This window comes from Bidens hawaiensis, unplaced genomic scaffold, assembly GCF_021521415.1.
Source record: "Bidens hawaiensis isolate Kalapana, Puna unplaced genomic scaffold, B.hawaiensis_p1.1 tig00038626_1, whole genome shotgun sequence".
NCBI classification, from domain to species: domain Eukaryota; kingdom Viridiplantae; phylum Streptophyta; class Magnoliopsida; order Asterales; family Asteraceae; genus Bidens; species Bidens hawaiensis.
The window spans coordinates 62,233-82,889 of NW_027496792.1; the positions used below are offsets into that span (position 1 = coordinate 62,233).

At 36.3% G+C, this 20,657-nt stretch overlaps 1 protein-coding gene and 1 pseudogene across 2 annotated transcripts; both read left to right on the forward strand.

Annotated features, from left to right (window-relative positions):
* Positions 1-1,741: 1,741 nt before the first annotated feature.
* LOC143590527 (uncharacterized) lies at positions 1,742-8,675 on the forward strand. The gene is made up of 18 exons (XM_077070981.1): positions 1,742-1,889; positions 2,634-2,856; positions 2,977-3,115; positions 3,194-3,345; positions 3,436-3,519; positions 3,599-3,661; positions 4,113-4,244; positions 4,324-4,530; positions 4,614-4,736; positions 4,881-4,930; positions 6,384-6,546; positions 7,128-7,265; positions 7,327-7,434; positions 7,515-7,613; positions 7,726-7,815; positions 7,893-7,974; positions 8,056-8,186; positions 8,266-8,675. The coding sequence occupies exons 2-18, from the start codon at positions 2,668-2,670 to the stop codon at positions 8,404-8,406; spliced, it is 2,091 nt and encodes a 696-aa protein (XP_076927096.1). The 5' UTR covers positions 1,742-1,889; positions 2,634-2,667; the 3' UTR covers positions 8,407-8,675.
* Positions 8,676-11,834: 3,159 nt separating this feature from the next.
* LOC143590528 (uncharacterized) lies at positions 11,835-17,546 on the forward strand (annotated as a pseudogene). The gene is made up of 15 exons (XR_013145482.1): positions 11,835-11,885; positions 11,952-12,169; positions 13,218-13,326; positions 13,438-13,809; positions 13,943-13,953; positions 14,082-14,271; positions 14,411-14,466; positions 14,561-14,822; positions 14,913-15,219; positions 15,307-15,408; positions 15,511-15,736; positions 15,802-15,963; positions 16,045-16,356; positions 16,481-16,717; positions 17,358-17,546. The product of XR_013145482.1 is annotated as an uncharacterized LOC143590528 (transcript).
* The last annotated feature ends 3,111 nt before the right edge of the window (positions 17,547-20,657 follow it).

Below are 20,657 nucleotides of genomic sequence, written 5' to 3' on the forward strand. Positions count from 1 at the left end.
TCCTACACGTTATGTCCTTTACGCTAACTGGGTTAGAAAAACTCAGTTAAATACCCTCACGTGAGGCGCATGTGAGGGTATTTTTGTCTTTTCGTCTGTACCTGCAAATTGATAACACCTTCTCCTCCTTTCTCTCTTCTTTCTCTCTCTAAGCCACCACCATCACCACATCATCATCATACCACATACCACAACCACTTCCTTATCTCATCCTTCTCTCTCTATGTTCTACCACACCATCACCATATCACAACCACTCCTCAAACACCATCACCACCGCCACCATAGCTTCGCCACCAGCACCATCAAACACTTAAAACTGTTGCCCCTGTTCATCTTATTTGTACCTCCCAACTTCATCGATTTCTTGAGAGCTGTTTTGATGACCGAAGACAGTACCGGAAGTTTGGATTTTGACCGGATTTGTAATTCATCATCAACTCTCTTTCTTCTTAAATCCGGCACCATCTCCGGTCACCTTCTCCGGCGAGGAAGACGAAACCCTAATTAACTGCAACTATCCTTCTTGTTCGCTACATCTCGCTACATCTGGATGGGTCGGGTTCGGGTGGCGGCAGCGGGGTTAACTGGATATAGGTTTGTGGATCTGGGTTTGAGATTTTTAAGGGTAAAAGTTGAAAAAGAAAGAATTTATTGTTATTGGATGGGTAAACTGGATCTGGGTTAAAGGGGAGGTGGATATGGCGAAAATCATGAAATTAACATCTGACTTGTGTTCGATTTAGCGGTGAACGGTGGTGGTAGCGGATTTGGTGAAAGGGGAGGTGGATATGGCGGTGAACGGTGGTGGTGGCTGGTTGCAAAAAAGGCAGTGGTTGCCGGAGGTTGGATGGGGGCAGGTGTGGGGGTGGCTGCTGGTGGTGAGTTGGTGGTGGTGGTGAGTGATTAAGAAAGAAAGAGAAGCAAGGAAAGAGTAGAGTTTGATACGAGAGAAAGAAAGAGTTTTATATTTTTTTTTTATGTATAGACGAAAAGACAAAAATACCCTCACATGCGCCTCACGTGAGGGTATTTAACTGCGTTTTTCTAACCCAGTTAGCGTAAAGGACATAACGTGCAGGAAAAAAATGTTTAAAGGATACCGTCTGCAAGGAAACTTAAAAAAGGATACGAACCGTAATTTGGCTTTTTTAAAGGACAAAATTTGTAATTCTTGTCTAGAATCTTTATAATTGAAGCCATCAATGTACTAAAGATTATTGATTAATATTTTTGTATGTTCACAAATACACGAATAATCAGCCACCTCATTCTTTTTTATTCCCTCTCAAAACTCTTTATTTCACTTACTAGACAAGTGAACCTCTAAAAATATTGAAATGGTGTTAACCTACCGATAAATGTCATACTACACTAATATCTAACCCTTATATTAACAGTGTACTCATACACGTTATCCCACGGTTCTTTAGTATCCTCGTAAGATGTTATTCAACAAAGACATAACATGTATCCTCAATGTATTGTCATCAAATCCTTCGTCTTGGGATCATTAGATCCATGTTAACAAGTTTACTATACGACTATAGTGATAAACTAGTTAACCTGGTTATTAAAATAGTTTGGTATTTGAAGGAAACTAAAATTTATCATCTGTTTAGGTCAAAACTTAATATGACATTGATATATTTACCAAGTCCAAAATAATTACCATAAATACTCGGTCGTCGTCCTTCATATACATAACATAATACTCCTATGTAGTAATAATAATAATAATAATATTGATTGCCATCTCAACTTAGCGATCTCTAGGGTTTATGAGTCAACAAATCTTCCGATTCTCCACAAATCCTTCCAATTAAAACCCCTTCCGGTCTCCAATTAATGAAGCAGCCGCAGTGATTTTTGCCCAATTCTTACTCCAGGTTTCAACTAACTTCTTCATTTTCAATTTATTGCGTATTTTTTATTCAATTTGTAAGCTAGGTTTTGATGTTTTGTTATCGAGTGTATGAAATTAGGGCAGAATGTGGTTTTGATCGTGCTGGTTGTTGAGGATTTTGGGATATTAGATTCTAAGGCTAGTTTAGGGTTAGGAAGTGAAATTACTTTACCAACACAAAATTTCTATGGATGATTTTGCACCATTTTATGGATATTCACCGATATTCAGTGTTTTAAGTCTCAATTGTCAATTTTTAGTGTTTAATATTAGTGTTTTAAGTCTTAATCAGTTCCTACTTGCTACAACTGTTAGTGTTTTGCAAGTTGCTATAGGTTAATTTGTTAGTGGTAGGAGAGTATACTGAATTGTTAGTGTTAAATTGCAATATGTATATATATATATATATAAGTTCTGCATGATATTAAAATTATTGATATCTCACCGCGATAACCTATATCTCAAATATCGGTCCTCGAGATATCCGATTTTTACCGCATTAACTGCATGGTTTGCTGAGTTATTGCTACTGTTAAAGTTGCTGAGATGGACTGTGATTTGACAAAAAACAACTTCCCTTACTGTTGGACTGTATATGATTTGAGCTAAAACTTTAAAAAATTGACCCATATATGAATATATGATTGAAATTCTTGGTTAGTTAGTTGTTGCTTTAATTGATGCATCTGTGTTCAAGCTTCTCATACTTTTTACTTTTTTGGTTTAGTTAAGGGAATAGTGTGTCTTAAGTGAACGCGGATATGGATTTAAATGCATCGCCTGAACCTGAAGAAGATGAAGAGATTTTTGAACCAAGTTTCAGTGGGGACACTCAGGACAGTGCGCCAGAAGAACCACATGCACCTGAAGAAACACATAGCCATCAGAATTATCATCATCCTAATCATCATGTAGACCATGTTGAGTCAGCGGTGGATATTATGCGCCGGGTACTTCACTCTCTTACTCTTTTTTATATACTTCAGTAACACTCATAACATGACAGCAATGTTTGATGTAATTGGTCACTGTTGAATTTAACATTATATTCGATTGTATTCTTGAATCAGGAGCGTGTAGAAAGAAAACTAAGGTTGAAACGAGAACGCCCAGATGATAAGCCGGCACATCAGGCTTACCAGTCTATGAATGATCATCTTTTTCATACAAAGAACCAGAGAACTTATGATAAGAGTAGGCTTCCTCCAGGTATGTATCATGCCTTTGCTTGATTGGCACATCAGCTAATTCTTAAATTACCTTTTAAATAACTTGGTTATAATGTAGGATGGCTGGATTGCCCTGCATATGGTCAGGAAATAGGCTGTATTGTTCCTTCAAAGGTTCCTCTTGGTGAGTCGTTTAATGACTGTATTGTCCCTGGTAAAAGATACTCCTTTAGACAAGTCATTCATCAACAAAGAGTTTTGGGACGGAAGGTCAGTAGGCACAAATCTAATATATAATATAAAACACACCAACTTTATGACGGTGTTCTTTTTATTATATCTGATTTGTTACTTTTTCAGCTGGGCATAGTGATTGATCTTACAAATACAACCCGTTACTATTCTGTAAATGATTGGAGGAAAGAAGGCATCAAGTATGTGAAGGTTAGTTTTCAAATACTTTGTTTTGTACTTATTTTATCATATACGAGTATTCTTTTATTCTTGTTTTTATTTGATTCAGATCAACTGCAAGGGGCGTGGCTCGGTTCCTGAGAACGAGGCAGTGAATCAGTTTGTGTATGAGGTGAGTTATTTATTCTTGTTTTCTGTTTGAATTGTTCATTTTTTTCGTTTGTTCATGTTCGTTTGTTTATGTTAGGTCATTAAAGGTTTTTTACATTATATATATATATATATATATATATATTAAGTTTAGTTTGTTATGTCAGGTGTTTCAGATAATTATGTTAAGCACTTAACTTTATATTCATGTTGGGTGATTATGTCTAATGCTTGAGTTTAAGAAGGTTCGATTTAAAATTTTCAAATTGATGTATGTTTGTGTTCGTTTATCAACTTAATGAACCAACACGTACAAAATCATTTCGTTAATGAACGACTACGAACAAGAATCTCCATTCGGTTACGTGTTTGTGAACCGGTCGTTTGTTCAATAAATTCTTAACGAACTAACATGAACAATGTCTCATTTGGTTCATTTACCACCCTATAATAATAACTGCATTACTCATCAGGTTTCTCAATTTTTGGAACGACAAAAGAACACAAAGAAGTACATTCTTGTTCACTGCACACACGGGCATAACCGTACAGGGTATATGATTATTCATTTTCTCATGCGTACATCACCAATGTCTGTAACTCAGGTCAGTAAACTGAGTCAACCGGTTTTGTGTTGTTTAGTAAATTTGCGTTATGTTATGGACGATTATACTCATGTTACAGGCAATAAGAATATTTTCTGAAGCACGTCCACCTGGAATATACAAACCTGATTATATCGACGCGTTATACACCTTCTATCATGAACGAAAGCCTGATATGATCACTTGTCCTTCAACTCCCGAGTGGAAACGGTCTTCTGAGTTTGACCTGAATGGTGAGGCGTTACCAGATGAAGATGATGATGGCGTACCCGTGGATCCTGTCGATGTACGCATTCTGTTATTCTACTTGTTTACATATTTTGGGCATTGACCACAAAGTTAGTTTTAAGAAATTTTTATTTGTATTAGGAGAATCATCATGAGACAGAAGGCGTCATGACAAATGATGATGTTTTGGGTGATAGTATTCCTCAAGATCAGCAAGATAGATTCAGACAGTTTTGTTATCAAGCATTGAAACTAAGTGCAGGGGTAAGTAAGATTACTTCATTTATGAAGCATCTCATTTATGATTTATTATTATTATTATTATTATTATCATTATTATTATTATTATCATTATTATTATATTGTTATTATTATTATTATTGTTTATATTTTTTTTTGCTTTTTTAGGTTAGAGGGAACCATCAATTTCCAGGTTCACATCCAGTTTCACTCGACAGGTATGATGTGTAACACTTGTTCTTCGTGCTCGTAAGAGTTAATTGCACGCATGGTCCCTGTGGTTTACATATATTGTGGTTGTCGTTCCTAACTTTGAAAAGTTACACCTTTAGTCCAATACTTTCAGCAAACATAACACCATTAGTCTCTAAATTTGATGGACATTAACTTTGACTGTTAAATTTTATGAAATGACGAAAATGCCCCTATATATAAAACTAAACAATAATAAAAAGTAATATATACACTTTTTAGTTAATAATAGGTTAAATCATCTGGTAAACAAAAAGTCTCCTACTTCAATCTTCCTGCAACTACCACCGGCTACCGCCATCAACTCTAGCGAGCACCACTATGTTGGCAAAAACAAACTACTATCTGCTTCTTCCCCAGGTAGTAGTGATCTTTTGAGGGCTGTCCGAATTTGGGTTTCGAAAGTGACAGAGGGAGTTGCAGCAGCATTCAGGGTTCGGATACACCATTGTTGTTTATGCAGCCACACCCTCCTATGAAACAGATCTTCGATTTGGTCTAGTGATTTGAACCAGATCTTTGATTCGAAACAGCCGCTTTCGCCTCCGTAGAACCGCCACTGCAACACTCCTCAGGTTAGTGGCCTTGACTTTTTGTCTGGTAGCAGTTCTGCAAGGGGGATGGAGAGACGGTTGATGAAAAGTGTGAGTGAAGTGCCTGAGTTGGCCGGAAAAACATTTTTTTGGCGAGGGTTCAGATCTTGAAGATGAAATGGCTAAAAAAAGTGAAATCTCTAGAAAATGGAATGGCCAAAACACAAAACCGGGGTGCGGTTTAGTGAATGGTGATGCCGGTGCTACAAGATTACGGGATAGGGTTTCACGTGTTGCCGGAAATTGTTGGTCGCCAGCCGAAAACGGTGATGCCAAGTAAGAAGATGAGGTTGGTAAGAAGTCTACTGGATGTAGTGCATGTGGGCCTCAACTATTTGTTTTTGGTTATATATTTATATATTGTTTAGGAAGAGATGGGAGCCCATGAGATTTTAATTTATTATTTTGTTTATTAAGGGTATGCGAGTAATATCACTCATTCACCAGCCAAAGTTAACCTTCATCCAATTTAGGGTCTATCTTTGTTACAAGCCTGGAAACTATTGGACTACAGGTGCAATTTTCAAATTTGGCAACCAAAACTAAAATCCATACACACCACAGGGACCACCTGTGTAATTAACTCTGCTCATCTTGAGTAATATCAGTTGGGGGGAAAGTTAACATACAAATTAAATTAACGTGCTAATTGTGAGAATCAAGTAGAGTAATTATATATACAAGTAGAGTAATTATGTAATTACACTATGATGTAATTACATAATTACTCTACTTGATTCTCATAATTAGCACGTTAATATAATTTGTATTTGATCTAAACCCTATCAGTTGATGTGTTTATTATTCGTAATTTAATACTGTTTAGGGAGAATTTGCAACTTCTAAGGCAACGTTATTATTATGCAACATGGAAAGCTGATGGAACAAGATATATGATGTTAATTACTATGGACGGATGTTATCTTATCGACAGAAATTTTGTGTTCCGAAGGGTCCAGATGAGATTTCCATGGAGACTCCGTAATGAAGTATGGCTTTTTTACTTGGACTTGTAGTCGAACCAAACGAGCACGAATATTAAGTTCAATAACGATCGAACAAGCACAATTGTACCAACATAATTTTCTTGTTTATGTTCGTTCATTAAGAAAATGAACATATTCGTGTTTGTTTATAATAGTATAAATGAACGGTTCACGAACATAATAAGTGAACACTAGTTGAAAGTAAACGTGAGCATCAATCTGTTGGGCTGAAAAAAAATATATAACTAGACTAGATTTGGATCATTGGAATGGGTGATATTTAATTTCATGAAACCAGACTATAATGTGCCTAAAAACTTTTAGCGAGTATATAAAGAAACATTAAAAAATGAATATAAACAAACGCGAATGAATAAACATAAACGAATTTAACTAGTAAGCGTAAACACAAAATTTTGTTCGTGTTTGTTTGCAATTCGGTTATAAAATAAACAGGCATAGGCATACTTCTGTCGAACAATTCACTCAATGTTTGGTTTGTTTACATGCCTAACTTTACTATTAAGTGAATATTTTGTTGTAAAATGTGCATTGTGACCTACAAAATGAAACTTTTTTGCAAGGGTTTAGCTGAGAAGGTTCACCACTTCACACTGCTTGATGGGGAGATGATTATCGATACCATGCCCGACACTGGCAAACAAGAAAGACGTTATCTGATATATGATATGATGGCAATAAATCAAATCTCTATCGTTGAGGTAAGATTATAAATAAATAACTGTTTTAATTCACATGTTTGATGCTTGAAACTTGATGCAGAGACCTTTTTATGAACGATGGAAAATGCTGGAGAAGGAAGTGGTTGAACCTCGAAACCGTGATAAATTCAGTGGTTCCTTATATAGCTATGACTTGGAACCATTCAGGGTATCATTTATTTACATGAATTAAGTCATCAACTAAAATGGTCAAACTCATTACTTATCTTGTGAAGTTTAAACTAACAGGTAAGAAGGAAGGCCTTTTGGCCGCTTCCTACTGTCATTAAGCTTTTGAAGGAGTTCATTCCAAAGCTTTCACATGATGCAGATGGTCTTGTTTTCCAGGTACTAAATCTACACAGTACACACGCACACACGCACACGCACACGCACACGCACACGCACACGCACACGCACACACACACACATACTAACCGCAATTGTTTGATGTGGTTAGGGTTGGGATGATCCTTATGTTCCCCGTACACATGAAGGACTTTTGAAGTGGAAATATGCATCAATGAACTCTGTAGATTTCCTTTTTGAGGTTTGATTATCAACTTACAGGTGTCATGCTCTTATATGCTGTTGATTTTTATATTATTTTTATGCTTGTATTCACAGATGGCTGAAGATCGCCAACTTTTATTTCTATTTGAACGAGGGAAGAAGAAGCTAATGGAGGGGAACAGAATTGCATTTGGTGGTTAGTAAATAATTAATTAAATATGTCAACTTTGACCCATTGACTTATAATTGGGACAAACTAATTTTTTTGAAGTTGCAGATGATGTTGACCCTGGTTCATACTCTGGGAAGATTGTGGAATGTGCTTGGAATCCAGAGGAAGACATGTGGGTCTGCATGCGGGTCAGGACAGATAAAGCTACACCGAATGAGTTCAACACATATAGAAAGGTGTGTCATTTATAATTTGGATTTAGAAAAGTTAAAACACGTTCTTACTCTTGTAATTTGGATTGAAACAAATGCCCAGGTGATGAAGAGCATAAAGGATAACATAACAGAGGAAGTGTTGCTGGATGAGATTAACGAGATAGTTCGGTTGCCAATGTATGCAGACCGAATCAAACGTGACAGCAAAGGCCACCAGCACTCGAGTTCAAGACCTAAATGAGTTTGATTTAGCATAGGATAACTGAGAAGGCTGTGTAAGTAGGAGTGAGAGAAAGAGGGTATTGTTGTAAATTGTGGGGTGTGGTGAGTCAGCAATTATGATCCAGTTGGTGAAGCTATGGATACTAGTCATTTTGATTTTAAGAAGTTGTTTTTCAGGTAGCCAGGATTAGTAAATGTATATATTAGTTTCCCTGATTGATACTTTTTTGGCTTTTGTGTGGTGGTATTTGACCACCATCAATGAACCTTGAGGAGTTTATGAACTTGTTTTAACTGTTTAAAGTTTGAACCCATGAACAAATTGCTACTCAGATTTGGCTCTGGGTTTGATTTGATCTGGTCATGCTTTCCTAATGCTACGTGGAAGTGAAAGCTTAAAGCAGAAAGCATGACTGTTATTCGGACTTACAATTTGTCTTAATTTGCACGTTCGTGCTGTGTAGAGTTTCTTTTTGATATCATTGGTGTCCTTCGATGAAAGAGCACTTATATCACGAGTGTGATTTGAGATTTTATACAATATCTTGGTTAAATCATTCATGAGTGATCTTAAGGTTAATTACCCCATTTGCTTGAATGTAACTTGAATCTTTTTCAATGGATTACCTCCCTTTCTGTTTGTGGATTTCCCTGTTGATCGTGTGCTTCAACATGGGAGTATCTACATTGTTATATTTTAGTTGATATAATATTTCTATCCAGTGAATTTTTGGCACGAGAGTAAAGCATAGGTTCTAAACATGGGTCAGGGTCGGCTAAAAATTAAACCCTCAGATATCTCAAAAAACTTGGTTTATTAAAAGAGGTGCACAAACCGATTATTTACCCTAAACCGGTTTGGTTTTAACCTGAATCTGTTCGTGGTTAAAATTGGTTCTAGATGCAACCGGCTCGGGTTGGAACCGGTTTTAGGAGCCTAAATACTTGAACTTGTGGAACCTTTTAGGTTTGATTATGAACCAGTTTATAGATAACTAGGTTTAAATTCAAAAGGTGACATTTATTGAATTACTGACATTCATTGACAGAAAACTGGCATTGGCATTTTGACTAAAAGTGACATTTATGCATATGGGGGGCTCTTCCCCTCTTACATATACATGAAATCCGCTGATTCTGTTAATAGATGAATAAGCTAATTACCTAATAATTATTAGTTTGTAAGTTGGCATTGTCATTATAAACCAAGCAAAATCACAAAATTTAAAAAGTTATTCATGACTCAAATCTATAACCTTTTGAATCGAATTCAAACCATTGATCCCATAGAAATTGGCACTAATAACATACAAAACAAAAATAACAAAAAACATATTTTATCATTTTAAAATGATACATAATATCCTCAAACCAACTACTAATTGTTATTCAGTCTATATATTTGAGTGATATAACAATAAATAGTAAGATCCTGGCTCAATTACTTTTATATTAAAGGGATATTGGTTTTTAATACTCTTAACTTTGACTCATTGGTAGATAACACTTTCAACTTTTGATTTGTTGCCCACCACTCCCAACTTTCACCTTATTTTCCTGTACAACTCCCCGTCTAACGGAACACTAATCTCGTTAGTGTTTTGGACAAAAAGTGTCATTCAAATTAGTTGAGGGGGTGGAAAAAAATTTATTTAAACTTAAATCTGATAACAATATAACCAGAGAGAAAGATAGAGAGATTTCAATCATAAAGAGAGAAAGCCGATGAGAGTGAAAGAGACGGTCTACCATTTTTTCCGGCGACGGTCTACAATATTTTCCGACGAAAGTCTGATATTGCATCCTTGTTCCTCGACAAATCCTGTAACAACACACGGTTGGGACGGTGGTGATTTGTACAAGTACAACAGCACGGGTGGATGTATGCGAAGAAGAGGGTGGCGGGTACTAGGGTTCCGCCACCTCTCCACCGTCATACCCCGGCAATTCATTAGACGGTCACAGGTTCCGTTCAAACACTAGGGGAGGACCTTGAAACATATTAAAAATATACAAAACACCTCCGGCGACTGTGGAAGCAACGACCGACAACGGTCTATTACCCAATCCCCCTTGAAACTCTAACCTCTGTAATATGTAATTAACCGGCCGGTCTGCAAATTGTTAATCCCCTATTCTGATTTGAGTTACAGTGATTCGTAATTTGATGTCGTTTATTTGTTAATATGAGATGGGGTGTAGGGGTTTTTCAAGGAAAAGGGGAGGAAAAATGTTGTAGGTGGGTTGATGTTGATAAACCGGAAATCGGTGGGGTAGGATCGATTCGAAGTGTTTCTTATATGGTTTTTTACTTACTCGATTGCAAACACTAAAGAAGAGGGGTGATTAATGGCTGTAATTGGCAGTGGTGGTTGGTGGCTGTTAGTGGTTGGTGGTTGGTGGTTGTTGGCAGGGAAGAGGGGTGGTGGCTAGGTGGAGAAGGGATGATGGAACATATAATAAACAAAATTTAAATTTTATCCCTTGAACTTTGAAACATGACATTTTTTACCCCAAACACTAACGTAGTTAGTGTCTCGTTACTCTGGGAGTGCCAGAAGAAAATATGTTAAAAGTTTTGAGTGTTGGAGAACATTTCGTAAGTTTGGGGTGATATCTACCAATGGGTCAAAGTTGAGAGTATAAAACCAATATCCCTATATTAAACTAGAGTTTTACCCGGCGCGTTGCGCCGGGCAATTTCCATCACATTCGTTACAGTACCGAAACTTTAAAACACAAAATCGACATTCGGTCAGTTTCGTTACCTTCGTTACGGTACCGGAACTAACAAAAATGCGGTAAGTCTACGCGAATTCGGGCAGTTTCAGCCTGTTTATTAAGGTACATGAACTAAAACCAAAAAAAAAATATGCAAAACAATTACAAAATTGACATTCTGTCGATTTACTTAATGTTCATTATAGGTTGAAACTAAAGCGCGAAAACAAAACAAAAATCTTACCCCAATAAAGTGTCGTCAAGTAATCAAATATCGTATTTACGGCACCAAAAACTCTTTTGTTATATTAACATATTTAAAAACACACACAAAAATAACGAAACTTTAAAAACAAAAAAGAAACAAAAAAATTGTTCAAAGAAAGGTGGTCAATATGTGGGGCTTGAACTTTTTACTTTAAATTTTCAAAGACATAGCAAGACAACCAACGTTAATTATTAAAATGACTTGCATAAAAACATAACAAAGTGAATAAAATAATCAAAAAAATTTTTTGACACCAAACTTGTTAATTATACTATATTAATAATAAATAAATAAATGCATGCTTGTATTAAAAACGTTACTTTTAACAGAAAATATATTGAAATTCAAAGTTATAAACACAATAAATAACGTATTGATTTTGCATTTCATTCCCGCTTCATCTTATTATCTTTAAACAAACTCCTGAAACCCTAATTTGTCAGTTACTCAAATCGAAGATGAAGCCCAATCGCAAGCTCAAGAAACCACAAATTACTTCTTCTTTCAAGGTAGTTAATTAATCACGCTATTTGTTGTATAATTATAAATTCCTAATTGTAATTTGTTCGAAACAGTTTGAGTTGGAAGAGATTATTGGATTGACGGTGAAGAATGCCAACGGATTGGCTTCTAGCCCTTCCGATTCCAAGTTTGCGTATACGGCGGGGTGTGTTGTGGTACTGTATGATGTTGATTTAGGGACTCATCGCACTTTACGGTTTCTAATCGCTCGCCCAAGCCGTTGAGCTGTGTTGCTGTGTCTCGAGATGGAACCTACATTGCTGCTGGAGAGGTTAATTTCTAACTCTATTATTCAACACTGTCCTTGAGTTTTGTTGTACCTATGCGGTAAAAAATCGGATGATATTTGAGATATAGGTTATCGCGGTGGGGATATCGGTAATTTTAATATCATGCACAATTTATGTATACAACAATTTAACAATAACAGTTCGGTATACTTACTACCTTTTGCAACTTGCAAAACACTAACGATTGTAGCAAGTAGGAACTGATTAAGGCGTTAATCACTAACAATTGACAATTAAGACTTCAAACACTAATAGCAGCAATATGAAGAAAGACGATGGAAGACCTAATAAGAAAGGCAATGATATCAGGAAAATCGGTGATATATCAATCAATATCGCCGATATGATCGGTACCAATATTCTGACCGATATTTTTGACCAATATTTCACATGAGGACCAGTAACCGATATCCCACCGATATTGACTGCATAGCTTTTTACGTTTGAAATAAATAATATTGTAGTTTGACATTTGATCAGTGAAGTCACTTTAGGTTTTCGTGTTCAATCATATTGTTTCCTGATATGCAGCTGTATCATCTTTATTTTTGTTATTTTGGTACGTTTGCATACAGGGAAGAAATGCTAGTTGAATTGCTCATCAAAAAACATGTAAAGTAAAGCTATATTTGACGATTAGAGTCCACTTAGTTATAACTGATAGTACTTATAATAGTAAAAAATTATAAGGTATCTCCAAATTGATAATAATTATAATGGAATACACAAAGTTTAATGCATGAAAGATTCTTCTGCATGGGTAAAGATTTTATAACAGTATAACTGAATCTTCACAAAAGGATTTATTGACAGAAAGCCTCTGAAGTGTTAGTTATATTGTTGCATTCATTTATTGGATAAAAGTTTAGAGACTGTATTCTGTTGCCTCCTTTGTTTTTATCTTCTGTCAATGTATTGTTTCATCAATGTCTGCAATCACTTTATTATGCAATATCTGCTTGTGATCATTTTCAACTTTCTGAAATCATACTTTCTTTGTGTTATGTCACAATTATACATCATTAGCAGTCAGGGCATCAATCTGCCATAATAGTGTGGAGCTCTGCAACTCGGGCTTCCATTTCAGAACTAAAAGGCCATCAATTTGGAGTAGCTTGCACTGCTTTCTCACCTGATGGTTAGTTGAAAAAAGTCAGTTATCTCTGTAATATCTTTTTTAACAACTAAGAACATGACCTGTTCATTCGTTAATTGTAGCTTATTTTATTTTATCTTATAAATCATCCAGGCAAACATCTAGTATCGGTAGGAACCCCTCAAGATGGATGCCTTTGTCTTTGGGATTGGCGAAGTGGGACATTAATTAAAAAGCTGAAAACATGTTCGCCCTTTTCTAATGTTGCATCGGTTAGCTTTTCATCAGATGGAAAGTTCATTTTGACTGCTGGAAAGAAGCACATAAAGATATGGACTGTTGGATTGCCTACAAAGTCTCGAGCTAAAACCGAGGCAGTATCACTAACAATGCATGGAAAACACGTTAATCTTGGTCATCACAAGGGTTGTACATTTACAGATATTGTTTCATCTCCCGTTAAGATTAATGGGAATGCAGTTGATGGAAATGGTGGTGATTTTGTGCTTGCGCTAACAAGTTCAGGTGAATGGTTTGCATTGTTTCTTTCATAGATTCAGTCACTTACGGTTTGGGTTTGCATATCTAAACTATTTCCCTCTTTTGCTTACATGTGTTCTATGTGTTCTACATGATTGGATGACAATTACACAATCAGTGAATCTAATGGTGAGTAATTCTACAGCCTTCATTTTATTGCAAACAATCTTTATATCTGTTATACATACTTCAATCAATGCCTTTATAATTTTCTCATAAGTTGCACTGTTCCACTTATCTATTTATAAAACTATTAGGTTGACAAAGCTTATGCGTTATCCACATCACAAGAGTTCATTGCATGTGCATGCAACAATGGAATTGTGAAATTGTACACTGTTGGTTCCGTTGAATATGCTGGAGACTTACATTATAGTGATGATAAAGAAAACTAAGCTACTTTTCCAGATGCAATAGCCTGTCACTTTTCTACCTCAGAAAAGCTAGGTAAGCATCTCTAAGATAGTAAGATGTTTGTCTTATTTTTAATTTGAGCAAGAACTAAAAGACAAAGTTATACATAAGTTATATTTTTTAGTTTTTCGCGTAAGAAGTTAAGAATTATTTTAAGCTTCCTATCTTGCAGTGGTGGTTTACAGAGACCAGAGTCTCTACATATGGAACATTCATGGAAAGTTTCAGGTAATTGCTCAATATATCATTCACAAAAACCTTACTTCTGATTCCTTTTCAATTAGTGTTGTCTTTGATGCATAAAAAATGTTGTATTTGTTAGGCTACCAAGTGTTGTGTACTAGTTTCGCATAGTGCATGCATATGGGATATCAAGAATCTTTCATGTGAAAACATGCATGATCCATCTCTTGCATGTGTTGCTAGAGGCTGTACTGGAGGAGTTTCCTTTGCAGCATGTTCAGCAGATGGTACAATTAGGTTATGGGATCTTGCCTTGCAATCTGTATCAACACAAAGTAGGTCAACTCTTGCATTAGATCAACATCATGTCACTACTGAACCACTTGACTCTTTGTGGTTAGGTAACATCTTGCTTTTATTGTGTTTTAGTTCGAACCCGTTTTGACCCGTTGGCAACTCACCCATATTATTGTTTCTGTTTCTGTGTGCAGTAGGTGCTGGAACTTTTGAACGTGAGTCGGTGGTATCAGGTGCTATCACTAAAGGGTATCGATCTATGGCAGTTAGTTCAGATGGAAAGCATCTTGCTGCTGGTGATTCTGATGGAAACCTGCATGTCTTCAACTTATACACATCTGACTATACATGCATACAGGATGTTCATGAAGGAGAAGTTCTTTCCTTAAGTTTCAGCATGCCTGTCAAAAAGAAAACAAATTCTGTTGAGGATGTTGAAAGCTACTACTTTCTAGCATCAAGTGGAAGTGATAAAACGATACATCTTTTTGATGTAAACAGGTTTGACTTGTTTGACTTTTACCCTTGATAGACATTTTACAGTTCCATTGTTCGTCTTTGAATCTTTATACGTGTTGTCCCGTTCAGGAACTTTCATCCGATTGCTAGTATTAATGATCATTCAGCTCCCGTGTCTTCGGTAAAACTCACTGGAACTGGGCGCAAAATTATCAGTTGTGGTTCTGATAGGTAAGTAACTTTGTATATGATATTGCATTTATTGTCATTCTGATAATCATTTTAGCTTTACACGTTAAATTTTGTGATTAACTTTATATTTTGTTTATGAAGGTCCTTAATTCTTCATGATGTTTCTGGAAACAATAATGATTATAACATTTCTCAGCCACATCAGCAAAAAGCATCTCATGGAACTATATATGATATTGCCATTGATTCAACAACAGAGACTGCTGTTATAGTGGGAAAGGATAAGAAGATAAACATTTTGGACATTGCTACTGAGCAAGTAATTAGATCATTTAAACAGGGTGGAGATTTTGGAGACCCAATAAAAGTAAGTTTCTTTTATATGCTCAACATGGTAATTAAATACAAGATTCTAACAAATTCGGTCAACAGGTTTGTGCTGACCCAAGTTGCAGCTATGTAGTATGCTCATACTCTGATAGGTCTATCTGCGTGTATGATATTGTAACTGGCGAGATGCTTGCACGTGCAACAGGGCACGGTGAAGCCATTAACGGGATCATCTTTTTACCTGACGGCAAACATCTGGTTTCTGTGAGTAAATATATGACTCAAAAAATGAAAAATTAAATAATTTGTAGTTGGTTATAGTTTTAACTTAATGGATGTTTATAGGTAGGAAGTGATGGTTGTATATTTGTTTGGAAAGTGCCTGTATTGCTGACATCAAGGATACTGCAGAGGATTAAGGAAAGCTTTTGTCCGTTGCCCCCAAACATTATTTCTAAACGAACAGATGTGGATCGAATTAAATATTATGAAGAAAATTATCTCAGATTGCGATACACTGGTACAAATGTGATTCATGAAGGTATGTGCCATCAAGAGACACCAACATTTAGACTTGGTGTATCCAGACTTCCACAATGGGCAAAGTCTATAGTTACGAGCCCTTTTGTTATCCCCATGGATCCTATACCATCTGAGGTATACACAAATAAATATCTGTATTTTATAACTAATAGTTATTTTTCAATAAAGTATTAATTAGATTGTACAAATAGGTGAAGGAAAGAAGATGACTAATAATTGCATTGTTTTTTGGTAGCAGGAAGTTAGATTAGAAGATCATTCTCCCTTTAAATCAACTAGTGTGGGAAACGCTCCTATGAACCTTTCGTTACATACACCATCCAATCATAATCAAATACTGTCCAGAAGTTCACCTGATCCTAATTACAGCAAAAATTCAACCACTCAACCAACTTGCAGGTATTATCTAATAGCTGAAAAAATTGAGAAGACCATCCAGTACATGTGTAATTTCTGCCCATTTACTTTTGAATGGGTGGTTAGGTTTTATCTCTAACGTGTCAAACATGTAATATAAAAAACTAGCGGCCTAAATGGTTCAAGTGATTTTGTTATGCATAAACATATTACTAGCTTGTATTTATGAAGGTATAATTATTATTGAAATAATTCAACATCTTTGATCGTATTTTAGACACTAGATATCTATGAAAGAATTTGAAGCTGATGGACCGAAAGTGTTTTGAATTGACCTGACCCGTAAAATATTGGTTTGAAACTCCTATAACTGCGGATGTTATTTATATCTGCTACAGGAGCTTTGCATTGGACAGGCGATGGTTCACTATTCACACTGTATGTTTAGATCTATTGAATTCTCCTGAGTATACAATGTGAAGGAACAAGTGGTGCCCTCATCTTCAGATTTATGTAAGCCCAGACTAAATATATACTGTACGTTAGTATTAATCAATTCATGTACTGCTTTTAAAATTGTATTCTTTGGCTTTTGACTCTCTCCCTTTTTTTTATTTTTTTTATTCCTAGTAGTTTATTACCTTATTTGAATCTTAACAATCTTTAGTGTCACTAGTTATTCATTAATTTACTTTTTAATTTATTTTAGTCCAGTTGACCACTTATTTTCTCTACATTGATGAATATATGCAGCACAGAGCCCTGATTTAGAGGAAACGAATCTCAAGTTCATGAAACATTCTCGGTTAAAAGCACCAGAATCATCTAGAAGGAAAAGTTATTCTGCACGGTTTACTGTGCGGCGGGATCTTGTTCGTGGAGAAACCCTGGTACCTGACTCGCCCATCACTGACCTTGGTCAAAGCACACACAGGAAAGAAACCAACACCAAACAGGAAGATTCAGAAAGGGGATGTAGTAACCCACAGGTATTATATATGATTACAGAACTGTAATATTAGAATAATTATTTTAAACACAACATATAATTTATGAAAAAAAGTGTTTCGTGTCAACCTTACCAGTTTCTACTTGTCCTGGAACATGCCAGTTAGGGTGTAAACGAGCAGATCCGAGCCTGGGCTCGGATCGTTTATTATTTAATAATTTATTTATATATTTTCTATTTTTTGTTATGGCTTTATATACAACATAGTATATGTTATTTAGTTATTTTTATCTAATCTTATGTATAATAATATAATATTAGTTAAATAAATATATATTAAATAAAAACTACTATAAATAACAAGCTCATTTAGGCTTGCGGGCCAGCTTGAGCTCTTTAACTGAAGCTCGGGCTTAGGCTTGTTAATTATACCACCAGGCTCAAGCTCAGCTTGATTTGAACTTTAGCAAGCTGATCTCATGTTCGGCTTTGCTTGCTTACATCCTTAATGCCATTTTTGACTGGTCAATCCACCTGCCAGACCCTCACATCTATACTATAGAAAATGATATAAATTATTTTAATGGCAGGGCATGGTGAACTCAAACTCACTACAACAAAACTCGCACATTGCCTTGCAAAGTAATTCAAGTTCTTCCTCGTCTAAGTCAACCGAAGTCAAAGTGAAAGATATCAGAAACGAAAACAATAGCATATTCACTGATTGCAAAGAAGCATCAAGAACTCTAGACGCCTCAAGCAAGACCGCCCTCGAGGTGTTTTCTAGACTAAGAGACGTGACATCAACACACAAGAATAATCCGGAAGCCTGGTTTTATGCTGAGGTGGCAGAAATGCTTCCTTCAATAGCAAAAAATGTGCAAGAAATTGTGAGAATTGCAAGTTCTTGTGGTGCGGACAGTCGATATTCCCGGGGTTGAACCGTTGTTGGGGAAGTTTGCTGAGAGTTTGTCTATTGAATTAGTTAAGGAAAGCTGCACAAGTTCGTTCATGCTAAAAGATGTATATAAGGTGGTTTCATTCTAAACTACTTGTGACAAATACACAACCAACTATTCTGAATAGGGTTACATTTCCAAGATCAATATCTTGTAAAGTAGTACATGTTGGTCTTTTGTATTAGTTGGCTAACAACTCTACATGATACTCTCTTATGCAACTAGTTCATGTAGGGTTTCACTCTTTACCTAGCGGCAGAGGTGGACAAATTGGGTTTTGGGTCAACCCAGTTTGGTTTTGGGTCGGGTTTGGTAAAACCGGGTTGTGGATAAGCTGGTTGGGACGTTTCAACCCGGTTTTTGAAGAGGAAAACTGAACCTATCCAAACTGATTAGGATAGGGTTCACACCAAGTTGAGTTTAAAAAAGTATCCTTTTTTTCTAAATAAAATTTTTTAATTCAAAAACCTTGGAACTGAACCTTGAGGCCTTAGAGTGATATTATTACCATTGTGCACATAGTTTTATGAAAACGGTAATTTGCCATCAACGGATTTTAAAAAGATCAAAAAGGTTTGTTGTACATGGGAACGGACAGTTAAATGGTCATTATGATGGTGCAAGTTTCAAATTCTATTTTTAATTGGTTTACCCGGGGTAAGTTTTTGGTTTTAATTCTGGAGCATTTTTCTAGCCTCTCGTTGGTAGACGTGCACAAATCGGTTATTTTCAGATCGGGTACAAAATGAGACCGGTTCCAGTCAAGAGCCAGGTAGGAACCGGACCTGACCCGGTGGAATAATATGGGAACCCAGTGGAACCGGGTAGGGTACGAACCGGGTCTGGTTAATACCCAGAAACCGGGCACACCGAGTTGTTTTAAATTTAAACAATTATAGCCGTTAGGAACTGGTTCCATCCACTATATAGCCGTTTTTGGATCGTTGGAACCAGTTTTTAACCATATAAGCCTTACACACATACTAGAAATAGCTAGGTGTTGTGTAGAAATTGTTAAACCACTTTTGAAACTCTAAAACACACTTTAAATCACAATTAAGCTTAAACCAGCAATCAATGGCAAGTAACGACGATGTTGTTATGGTCATCGACAAAATACGATGCCCCGAGGTTTGGGTTCATTATGATTTGTGTGTCATGACCGACTCACAAGAGATGGCCCGGTGCAAGTATTATTCCAAGTTTCTGAAAGCGGGGTCGAACTCCACCCTACAAAAACATACCAATAAGTATTGCCGTGAGAAAAAAAGTTTGGATGCCAAGAAAGCGGGAGAGTCGTCCGGCTCTACAACTTAAGCACCTACCGTCGCCGATAACAACGCGTAATCGTTGTAGAGCATGGGATTAAAACGACGAACCTTGTTTAAGTTGTTATGTTTAATAATGTTTGTTATATGTTGTGTGTTATAATAAAATGTTCGTCGTTGTAATCAAGTGAAAGAATAATAAAACATGACTAATACTAAACAAAGCAAAACTAGTTAATAAACATGGCAAAACTAAAAATTACTTGAAATTTGATTGCTTGGTTCGTGTTACAAATTAAGTTACTACAACAAATAAAAATTACAAGTCTTCAAACTCTTCTTCTTAGTCTTTGTCTTCTTCACCACCCGATATCCCGAAAGAAAGCCCTTCTTCCACCTCCTCATCATGAATTGGACGCTCTAGTGGTATTTCGTCTTCAAAGTTTGCCTTGTGTTGTATACGATCCACCGCATCCAAATGATCCTTTAGGCAAATGCAAACCTAGAGACTCGGGAGCTAGTTTTGTTCTTCGCATCGATAATACCCTCCCACTAAGAGAAAACACCGATTCCGAAGCTACCGTTGAAGCATGGAAGGCAAGCAAGTCACGAGCCATGGCAGATAGAATAGGAAATTCGTTTTTCTTTCCTTTCCACCAAGCCAAAATATCAATGTTGCGAATTTCATCGACCGTTGCACCCTCAACATAGTTTTCCCCACTATATCGACCAAGTTCACTTGTTGGTGTGTTCCCCCTTTGCCGCTTAGCCGCCAACTCACGAACAACATTCATCAAATTTATAAGCTTGTCCTTGCACGGATTACTTTTTGTTGTATGCCTCCCAAAAGACGACCTTGAGCTTGGACCATAAAGTTGAATA

Bases quoted from the DNA above. Each gene is read 5' to 3' on its own strand.
- LOC143590527 (XM_077070981.1), top strand. From the start codon at position 2,668: ATGGATTTAAATGCATCGCCTGAACCTGAAGAAGATGAAGAGATTTTT. The intron at 3,116-3,193 runs GTATGTATCATG...GTTATAATGTAG, and splicing joins TAAGAGTAGGCTTCCTCCAG to GATGGCTGGATTGCCCTGCA. The intron at 4,245-4,323 runs GTCAGTAAACTG...CTCATGTTACAG, and splicing joins CACCAATGTCTGTAACTCAG to GCAATAAGAATATTTTCTGA.